Source organism: Ovis canadensis, chromosome 8 (assembly GCF_042477335.2).
Source record: "Ovis canadensis isolate MfBH-ARS-UI-01 breed Bighorn chromosome 8, ARS-UI_OviCan_v2, whole genome shotgun sequence".
NCBI classification, from domain to species: domain Eukaryota; kingdom Metazoa; phylum Chordata; class Mammalia; order Artiodactyla; family Bovidae; genus Ovis; species Ovis canadensis.
The window spans coordinates 102,021,684-102,032,666 of NC_091252.1; the positions used below are offsets into that span (position 1 = coordinate 102,021,684).

Below are 10,983 nucleotides of genomic sequence, written 5' to 3' on the forward strand. Positions count from 1 at the left end.
GATTCCTGCTACAGGCAATTAACATGTGCTTGAATAATAATAACAAAAACTCAAGTGTCAAAAGGAAGTTTGTAAAATCCCAGCTCTCCGCCTGTGTAAACACACGCGTCCTGAGTGACTTGGCTGCCGCACGCGGCACTGCCATCGGATCCGTGTGGAGGATCCCTCCTGCTTCTCGGAGTCCAGGAGAGACGTGCCCAGCTGCCTCTCTTCATCCCGAAACACAGAGGGTGTAGGGGACTTAGGGACAGTTCAGTGGCCTCTTGTAGGTGAAGACTGCAGTGGAATGTCAAGCTTCAGGTGAACTCCACTGCAGAATTACTCGAAGGCCATGAGCCGTCTTCTGTCTCAGGTTCATCTGACCAGACGCCAGTGTGTCCTGCTCCAGTCGTGTGAGCCTGGGGTAGTTCCCAGCCTCGGGGCTTCCTACGGAACGGGGGCAGTGATGCCACCCGCCTGGGGCTGCCGCTCTGGGGACCAGTGAGATGATAATGCCCAGGAATCTGTTAGCGTCACGAAATAATTCTAGAAATCTTAGAGACTGTAGTTTTCAGAAGCTGGGGTTTAAAATCAACATGTGTGGGCTGCAGGTGTTCGGATGAGCTCACTGATACAATGTGCCTGAGAGCCAGGTTTCTGAGTCCTAACCCAGCCCTTCTTTCCGCTACAGGGAACTCCGCTGTGCTCTGTGAGTTCTGGGAAGCGTGAAACGATGTCTGTGCTTGGTCTTTTTCAGGTTGTCCTGGTGCCAAAAAGAGCGAGTTTCTGACGAGCGTGCTGGACGCGCTGTCCACCGACATGGTCCACGCGGTCTCTGATCCCTCCTCCCCCGGCAGGTGCGCTGCCCCTGACCTCAGAGCAGGGGCTAGGACGGAGCCTGGTGGTCAATGGACTCTTGGAGCCTGGAGGGCAGAGTCCAGCCACTGGAATCTCGGGGCTCGGCTTAGTGGGCACAGCCCAGAGTGGAGCAGACCCGTCCCCAAGCGTGAGGTCCTCGCCCGTGTGTGCAGGAGGTCTGCTTAGCGGGTCTTCCTGTAATGCGATCAGTCCCATGAGGATGTTGCCGGCATGGGACCAAGCCGAGGCCCTGGGGTTTCCCCAGGTTCCATCAGGCGGGGGGTGCAGACACTGGGTAGGGGAGACGGGGGCGTGGAAGAACCCGGCCCAGAGGGCTCCCTGCTTCAGAATGAATGCTGTTTCAGAGCTAGTGACTGGATTTTATAAATACGTTCAATTAAATTGTTTGATTAAAAATTCTCAAAATAGGATTTTTTAAATAAAATATATATGATGTAACATTTGCCTCTCAGCCCTTCCCAGGGCTGCGATTCAGGGGTGTTAATTGTATTAACGCTGTTCAGAGTCTGACTTCTGAACCTTGGGGGACTTGCCCTGAGCGCCTGGTGGACGCGCTTGGTTCTGCGGCTGAGGCTTTGAGCTCCACTTCCTGAGACGCTGTCGAGTCCCCGAAGCTGACCTGCGTCTGTGGACGACTGTCGGCCCACAGGAGGGTCGTGTCCAGTGTTTAATGGACGCGGTGTCTCAAGCATTGGCTCTCCCCTGTTAATTAGCGATCATCAGTCTCTTTATCTTAAAGCACAGTTTTCTGATTGGGAATCTCACTGTCTGTATTTTCTTAGAGCACTGACCTTCCTCCCCTCCTCCCCAAACCTTGATTATTCCAGCCCCTCTAGCTGATCTAAGATTTCTGGTCCCTCGGCTCAAAGTCCTCCTCTCTCTGCCTCTGCTTAAGAGTCAGAATGGAGAAGAATACAGGGCAGGGCTATGAATCCAGTAGAAAGTTAAATTGTACGGAACCACCCAAAGTTCAAATTGACATCTTATATTTTCAGAAAGATTGCTCTTCTCTGTAAGACTACAGTTGAAAGCAGTAAGTGAATTTCCATCCTAGAAGGTCCTCTGAGAGTTTGAGAAATGGTCAACAGTCTCAGAAAGCCCTAACACCCGGGAACGCCTGGTGTCTGACTCCCTCCTGACGTTCATGGGGACAGAGGTCGACAGCAGGCCAAGGAAGCAAGGACCAGGCTTAGCACCTGCCGGCATCTTCCGCTTAGTGAGAAGCCCCGTCGTAACATCGGGGTTTCCAAGATCAGCCTTAAACGCAGAACTTCTGGAAGCGTTTTTAACTTAAATCTTAAAATACCAAACTTTATTTTTCAGTCCAGGGTAAGATGTCAGCTTACCACTTTAGGACATGTGTGAATTTTCACCTTTTAGTTTACCTGTGACATCAACAGCCTGCCCAGGAACACAGAGGAGTAGAAAGCCTCAGGGTGCAGGCAATGGGGATGGGCGTCCTGTGACCGGAGTGGAGATGGGCGTCCTGTGACCGGAGTGGTGGTCCACGGGCTTGGTCCCCGAGACCTGCCAACGCCTGCTGTGCGACCGGCCTGTCCAAACTCACTGTGCCATTTGCTAGTTTGAAACCAGGTTGAAAATGTTTGCCTGATCTCCTTTTCTAAGTTATTTTTTTAAATTATTATTATATTGAAGGGTAAAGCCAGGCAGCCTTATGCCTTAGGAAGGAGAGGGCGACAAGCAGGTTCCTCCATCGGGGAAAGTCAGAGCTGGGTGGGGGTGCCTTTCTGGACAAACCAGGGCCAGGGCAGGGGTCCTGACCACCCACGTGTCTTCCAGGCTCTCAGAACCTGACCCCAGCCACACGCTGGAGGAGCGAGTGGTCCACTGGTATTTCAAACTGCTGGATAAAAACAACAGCGGGGACATCGGCAAAAAGGAAATCAAGCCCTTCAAGAGATTTCTTCGGAAGAAGTCCAAACCCAAGAAATGCGTGAAGAAGTTTGTGGAGTATTGCGACCTGAATAACGACAAGTCCATCTCCCTGCAAGAGCTGATGGGCTGCCTGGGCGCGAGCAGAGAGGAAGCCAAGGCGGACACGAGGAAGCGCCACAGTAAGCCTTTCTGCCCACTTTCAGCCACTCCCGCCCACTCTCCACGCCTCTGCTGAGAGTTAGAGAAGCGGTCCCAACAGCCTGAGGGTGGAGGCAAGTGTGATGCGCTGCCTTACTGTAGGCCCCTGCCGGTGGAGACGCTGGCAGATGGTCGGGGGGTGGTCAGAGGGGAGCCGGCGTGGAAAGGGGAGAGCTCAGAGGTGTCTGGAGACGCGTCTTAACTCTTCTGTCCTCGGGAGGGGAGGGGAGCCTGTTCTCCCCAAGTGGCCGCCTTCTGACGCTGAAAAGTGAACTGGGGACCCCTGGGAGCCACTTGGGGCCCCCAGGCGTGGCCCCTGACCAAACCTTCCGCCTGATTATTAGCAGCTCAATAATTCCTGTTTCCAAACAGTCATTTCCGTGGTTGAAACAGAGCTTCAGCTGTGCTGCCGGTTGGGTGAGTCTCCTCCCGGAACCCAAGCGCGGTTCCGAGGCGCTGGACCACCAGCCCTGGTCCCTGGCGCCGGTGGGGTCCACGGGGCCTCTCCCACCGCTGCTGACTTACGATCCCATCTTCCTGTTGCCAAACTTGCAGCACGTTTGAAACGCAAAGCAGGTCTGAGAGCTGAGTCTGGAGCATCAGTAGATGGTGGTCTGCATGCTGCCCTGTATTTGTAGCTCAACTGGGACGGGAAAGCCCTGGACCCGGTGGTGGTGGTTTAGTCGCTAAGCCAGGTCCGACTCTTGCGACCCCGTGGACTGTAGGCCGCCAGGCTCCTCTGTCCATGGGATTCTCCAGGCAAGAATACTGCAGTGGGTTGCCAGTGCTTTCTCCAGGGGGTCTTCCTGATCCAGGAATCAAACCCAGGTCTTCTGCCTTGTAGGCAGATTCTTTACTGACTCAGCTATGAGGAAAGATGGCCCCTGACCTCCCCCAAATAAACTAATGTGGTAAAAACGACAATTTGTTTAAAAATGAGCATTGGCGATTTGGATAAAAAGTTAGCTGATTTTGCAGCTCTTTTCTTTTTTTTTTTTTTTGCTGAATTTCTCTTAGTTTTTTCCTATTGTTAGTTTTTTTCAATTTTATTATTGTTTATTTTTTCCTATTCTGTGTCATTTGAAATAGGAAAAAGTCAAAGAAACATAAATATTCAAGAGGGATTATTTCTAAAAACCCAAATTTATTTTTTTTCTCTCTACTTGCAAATGCATTTTTTTAATTCTAAAAAATATGAGAAATCAAATAAAGAACATAAATAACATGTGATCTTTTATTTTGAGACAAAAATCAGACCAGATCTATAGCTTTCCAGACACTATTTCTGTTCATATATACATACAGTCCATGGGGTCATGACTTAGCGACTGAACCACGACAAATATGTATGTATTTATGCACTACGATTTTCACTACAAAGTGGGATCATAATATATAAATACTTAATCACATTTATTTTTACTTTGAGCAGTTAAACAAGATTTTGCATTTAAATTTTTGCAACTAAGACGTTATTGGGAGCATGATCTCAATTTTTGCTATTACAAAAAATGCAAAAATGAAAAAATATCCTGAAAAATATTGAGAAAAGATAGAACATAGAATAAATATTTTCCAAGGGCTCAGGGAAAATTCACAAAAGATGACATTATGTTTTCATGATCCTCTAAAATGACAGTTGTACAGAAAATCAGCAATTAGGAAATGCTCGTTTTTGACCAAATCGTGCATTTCACCCAAGTTGCCATGCTGGCTACATTCTCTCGGGCATATTGCCTCACAGCCACGTCACCTTGCACGGTGCCACCTGGAAGTGATCAGGACCGTCTGATGCCATGGCAGCACCCTCCCCCCGACCACCCATCGCTAAGCTTCACATGGGGAGCTGGGAGGCACACAGCCCTTTTCTCACTGAAGACTGTTTTCATTGGTGTGGCACAGCTTCATGTTTCTTTTAATGATGTACGCTCTGTTTCATTCAGATTAATTAGCAGCTTATTTTTTGCCCTTTATGTATTTTGAAAAACTCCTTCATGGAATTTTTCCCTACTGTCTTGAGAGGAATATTTCACCCAGGGTCATTCATGAAATTTATATTCTTTTCATCTATAGAGCAAAGTTCTAGACACGTAGAAATGTTAACTTTTCTTGCCGTAACTTACCTTTGGTCTGTGGCTGCCTCCAGTGATCGGTGGACTATTTACCAGGAAAGGAACCAAGAAAACTCTGGCAATTGTTGACAGCCCAGTTGGTTAGAATAGATTCAGAGTATCTACTTAATATTCTCTCAAGTTGGACCAACGGCCCAACGCCTGCTTTCTCTATAGAGTCGTCATCTCAGGCCAAACAAAGTGGAGAGTGGCAATAGCCGTGATCCAGATCCTTGAATCGTTCAAACCTGCAGGTGAAAGAAGCAGTCCATTTAGCTGCTACTCACTCAGTATTTTTGCGATTTGTTTAATACATTTGTGTTTCAACTGATCATGCTGTGTTTCTGTTTGCTTGAATATAACAAGAGAAGAGGTTTGAACCTGGAATAATTCTGCTCTTTAGTTTATTAATTGAATGAGTGGACATTGACAACTAATCAGGTGTTTGGGGTTAGGAGTGCTGTCTTCCACCTACTGATTTATTCCAAAGATATTTATCCAGTGCTCCCTGCTCAAAGCATTGGCAAAATCACAGTAAATGAGACAGGCAAAAATCATGTACTTCTAGAGCTTACATATTAGCGTGGAAACAAGAAATGGAATCAATAGGAACAATCCACTGTAATGGGTGGTGCTTGCTAAGAAGGTGGTAGGGGAGACTGAAATTCCAGGCAGAGGTTTCAGGCAGGAAAGTGTCTCCACAGGTGGGGTCCCAGGTCCCTGTCCTGAGAGAGGCTCAAGCAGGATTTGGTGGAGCCAAGCAGGATTTGGAAATAGTTATTTTGAGCCAAGCCAGTTAAATGATTCTCGTGACTTAAATATAAGACCCAAAGCTTTCATAGCGGTGGCATTCTGTGCTGGACTACCTGGTGCCGGGGTCGCCTCTCCCTGCTGGAGCTTCAGAAACTGAGCAGGGCGCTCTCCGCAGCGAGTGGACACGCCTATGGAATTCGGGGCAAAATGGAACAGTCTTCTGAAGTTGGCCTAGAGTGTCTGAATTGGTGGAAATTGTTTACATACTGGCTTTTACGACCCATTATTTATGCTCCATGCTGAGCATGCGTGTAAAGCCTGTTTTCTCAAAGTTTGCTCGAGGACGACTCTTTCCTGAAGTGGTGTGGCTCTCTTCCTGAAAGAGTCTACTTAACCTCTTACTAATGACGTATGTTTGGTTTCTAATCTCTCTCTCTCTCTCTCTTTTTTCCCCTGCTAGCCCCTAGAGGTAATGCTGAAAGCGCTTCTAATAGGCAGGTGAGTATGTTCACACTGTAGCCGTAATAACTTGCTGCTTTAGTTGTAGGTAATAACAACTGAAGTTCTGTTCATTTGGCGAGTGAAGCACCTCCCAAGAAAGAAAGAAATGTAGACCCGAGTTTTTCACCAAGCGCCGCCTCCGAGGGGACTCTCAGCACCTTGCCGTGTGCTCATAAACACAGGCGCTGCCTCGGCCTGAAAATAGGCTCTGAACGGCAGAGCCTTGCTCCTGAGCTTTTTCCCTGGAAGAGGAATCTGGAGCAGTCTCCCCAGCTCTTTCTAAAGTGTTTATCGCTGCAAACAGTGATCCTCGGTGAGGCCCTGAGGACACGCCTGTGAGGCCTCAGAGAGCCTGGCAAGATTCTGTCAGAAATCTCCAACTTGCTGAATTATCAGCTTCAAGGTTTTTGCCCTAATTATTTATTTTTACTACTTGAAATTTCAATTATTTGTTATTTTGAGAAGATTTCCTAGTCCCCCTGTTTTGTGGGAATATGTGTGTGTGTGTGTGTGTGTGTGTGTGTGTATACACACACACACATATTAAACAGTTCTCCAGGATTTGCATCGGTAATTTATTTCTTATGCTTGGTGAAGGAGACTGCAGGGACAGGCGACCTTCGCTTTTCACTAAGTATCACCTCCGAGGGGACTCGAAGCGTCGTGTGTGTGCACAGCCGCCCTCTGCTCTTCCGAGGCTGGGTCTCTGTCTGCAGTTACAGGAGATGACCATGCCATCCCAGCCACAGCCCTCTCAAGCCCAGAGTCTCTTCCAGAGGATAAACGTGAGCGGCTCCTCGCTCCTCCCTCGAAGCCAGGGCCACACCCTCCTTTCTCCAGGCCGCTCACCAATTTGCTGTGCATTCTGTCTTCACCTCTTTGATGTCAGGCCTCCGTTTCCTGAGACAAGCCCCCGTATTTGTTGTGGGTTTGAAATGGAGACCTCTAGCGCACACCTAGGATGTAACTTAAAACCATTTCATTAGGAAAGATGTGTGATAGGGTTGGTCTTCTTCGTTGAGCAAGTGTTTATGGTTTCAACTTTTTAAATCCCAGCACAAATCACTTGTGCTTTAGAACAGGGCTGGTCTGAAAGCAATTACCTGGCTGAGTTCCCAAGACTTCCACACGACTTTTTTTTCCTAAGATAACAACGGTGACGGGCACACATGCGCTGCCTCAGTCTGAAATAAACTCTGTTCCAGGCACAAGCCTCACTCCTGAGCCTTTTCCCTGGAAAAGGAATCTGGAGCAGTCTCCCCAGCTCTTTCTATGATGTTTATCACTGCAAACCGTGATCCTGGGTGAGGCCCTGCTGCAGCTGGCATTTATTAAAGCTATTGAAGACCATGCAGGCTTCTTGAAGGAATCAGGAGTCTAACCACCGAAGTCTTTCACTGTATGGATAACCAAACACAAGAAGAGGAAATAAAGGGCATCTCAGAGGATACATGAAGCTCCTATTTAATAAAAAAAACAAAAAGTGACCCGCGTTTCCGGGTGTCTTCTGCAGTTTCCATAACGATCCCTCAGTGATCGGAGCCCTACCATCCAGTGATGTGGACGCAGGTTAGAACATTAGTGCCGCTTCTCCTCCAGCGAATCTGATCGGTTTTATTCTCTGATTAAACGTGGTGATGGCTTATCTTTCTCCACAACTAATTGAAATAGAAAGTCTTGTTTTCTTAATGTGGGAGATGCCGTCTCTCTTCTTGCCGCCTGTTCATATATTTAGCAGGAGGGTAAAAGCCAACCCAGAAGTCTCCTCAAAACTTAAATAGAACTGACTTGTATTGGTTGGAATGGGTCTATGTGGAAAAATAAGCCAAGAAGGCTGCACATTGCTTCTCCTTTTCATTCTTCACGATTTTTAATTCTGCACTCGAGGGCAGAATTCCAGGAACCTAGTAAGCAAACTTTTCAGTTGCATTGCTTCTTAGAAATGGAATAATGAATGGAAAGGATGAAAAGAAAATTGTCAAAAAGCAGCCTTGCCTTTATAAAATCCGAAGCATAAATTAGATTGTTAAAAATACGTTTGCATGATAACTGCATGGTGATTGGAGATTCTGAAGAATGTTTAACATAGTGAAGCTGCTTATAGTATGTGAAAGAAATGCTTATTTCCTCAGCTGATATATTTTCTTATATTTCTGAACATTGAATGAAAGAAATGTGCTAGAAGTTAAGAAGTGCCCAAAATTCCTTTATTTTTTTAAGTTAATTCTTATGTCCCAAGTGGGGCTCCCCTGGTGGGTCAGTCAGCAGTGGAGACTCTGCCTGCCAGGGCAGGAAACGTAGGTCCGACTCCTGGGTCAGGAAGGTGCTCTGGAGAAGGGAATGGCAGCCCGCTCCAGCGCTCTCGCCTGGGAAATCCCGCGGAGGAGCCAGGTGGGCTACAGTCCGTAGAGCCGCAGAAGGGTCGGACACGGCTGAGCAACTAGATAGCCACAGCGACCCAAGCGAAGGACGGTCTCTTTTCACTGCTGTGTAAAATGTTGCTTTTCCCTTTGTTCTTATCAGCTGGATTTATTTTATTCCTGGAAGGCAAGCCTTCATTTTCAGAAATGAGTGCTTCAAAATTCTTAATACATCTCTTTTTTTGTCTTTCTTTTTTTTTTTTTTCAGCCAAGAAAGCAAGGATGAATGGCTCCACGGCAGGTCCGAGACACGTGGCCAACTCCCTCACCAAAAAGCAATTAAAAAACCAAAACAAACACATAGTATTTGCACTTTGTACTTTACCTGTAAATTCACTTTGTAGAAATGAGATATTTAAATAGACGGCTTTAATCTGTGAAAATGGAAGGGCTGGCTTCAGAAAACTAATCACATACAATGTATGTGTCCTTCTTTGACCTTCAAAACCTGTAGCTGGTGGAGATGTATTTTGAGTGGATTTAAGCTTAGCTTCTTCATCCCACACGTGTTAACCGACAGAAGCCTTGGCCGAGGTGCCCTGGCTCCACCCTTTGCCTCCTCCTGACAGGCGCTGTCCCTAGCAGCCTCGCCAGGTTGGCTTTGCCAGGGACCTACTGTCCTGGCGGCATCACTGACGCTATGCTGGAAGCTCCGCGGCTCCGTAGACGTGTGTAGTCGACTGCTGACCCCGTCCTGGGTTTGTTCGCTTCTTGGGATCTTGTGTTAGCTTGCTGGTTTTCCTTCCCGAGTTCCTGCTCCCGCAGTGAATTATCCAGCCACTGGCGCAGTCTTCACCGGTAGTGCCCTGGTAGAAAAGGAGATTTTTCAACCTTTTCTTGGTATGCCTGCTTTTCCATTGTGAGTTTCTGTTTGAGTTTTGCTTTGGGCTCAGATTATCCACGCTGTAAATGCTAGAGAATTCTGCCTGCCTTCCTGAGGCAGCGTGGAGGGGCCCAACGTTCAGAAAAGTAAATTTAATCACGATCCGACCCAGCCAGCCAGACATGGTTGTCAGCCTTCTTCTCTTACGCCTGGCCCCTGTCCACCTGTCCATGGTCTACCCCGGGGCCCCCGGGAAGGGAAAGCTGCCGCCTGAGCAAGTTCCTTAGGGAAGGCGTGGCCAGGCGAGGCTGTGCCCGGCGCTGGTCCCCGCAGCTGGGGCAAAGGCCTGTGGGTGCCCGCGTCCCTTCTTTCCTGGAGGCGTCCGGGCCTCGAGGACTGGCCCCTGGGAAATTCCCCCGAGTGGGGCTGGACAGGGGTGGGGGGCAGCGGGGCCGGGCCTCAGGGGAGCCGGCCGCCCCCGTCAGGGCTGGAGCCCCGCCTCCGTGCTGTGCCCACGGGCTCCGTGGAGTGGAGCGCAGTGACAGACCGACGCTGCCTCAGCTCGAGCTTTAGGTTTGGAAAGAAATCTTCTTGTCCCCAGATCCCCCAACACACAGCCTGTCGATCTGTCTCGACAATTTTCATGAAGACGTTTCCTGCAGCGTCTCGCGGGAGAGTCAAAGGGGAACCTTGGAGCCTCAAAACCAGCCCCCGTGTGTCACCATTGTTTAAGAAACAGTTATGATCCTAACTTTATTGGATAATCTTTTATATTTCTGAACTTTGAATTTAATCATTTTTCTTAGATTAAAATAAAATATGCTATCAAAACCTTAGTCAGCCTCTTGCTTCATTCTAAAGGTGTCTACTGTCGGGAGGCAAGACAGGGATGCTGGGCTGGGGGGAGGTGGGCCCTGGTGCGGCCCCTCTTGGCGTGGGACTCAGGGTGAGAGCCCTTGGGGGCTTCAGCCTCCTGCTCTCAAGCAAGATGACAAGCGGCGACGTGCACCCTGAAGGCACAGGTGTCCACGTGTGAAGGGTGCAGGCTGGGGCAAAGGGCACACGTGCTCATCCTCGTGATGGGAAGCAGCCCTCCACTCACGAGGAACTGAGGGCTGGAGGCCTTCCTGTGCTGCCGGACGCTGGGAGGGCCACAGGAGAGGCAGAAGTGCTCTTGTCTCGGTTAAAGCTGATGCTGCTCACATCACAGCTCCAGAAACCCTGGCGGATTTTGGGCCCAGCCCCAGTCTCCCGTCCTTGGCCAGACTCTCTACGTCTCCCACTGCAGTGGGGCTGCTCCCCTCGGTTTTGCTGAGACGTAACTGACACACAGGGCTGTGAAGGGTAAGATACACGGCATGATGACGCCCTTCCATATGCCGTGAAATGACCGTCATAGTAAGTTGAGAGCATCCAGTCTCTC

General features: G+C 48.8%; 1 protein-coding gene across 3 annotated transcripts in view; it reads left to right on the forward strand.

Annotated features, from left to right (window-relative positions):
* The window catches only part of SMOC2 (SPARC related modular calcium binding 2), a 163,174-nt gene extending 152,778 nt beyond the window's left edge, over positions 1 to 10,396 (forward strand). For 2 of the 3 annotated variants that reach the window (XM_069599337.1, XM_069599336.1), the window contains exons 10-13: positions 737 to 836; positions 2,659 to 2,933; positions 6,277 to 6,314; positions 8,946 to 10,396. In XM_069599337.1, the coding sequence (XP_069455438.1) occupies positions 737 to 836; positions 2,659 to 2,933; positions 6,277 to 6,314; positions 8,946 to 8,963 (431 nt within the window). In that variant the 3' untranslated portion in view covers positions 8,964 to 10,396. Of the gene's footprint in view, positions 1 to 736; positions 837 to 2,658; positions 3,027 to 6,276; positions 6,315 to 8,945 lie in introns of all 3 variants that reach the window. The other variant, XR_011258852.1, reaches the window with a different exon arrangement.
* The last annotated feature ends 587 nt before the right edge of the window (positions 10,397 to 10,983 follow it).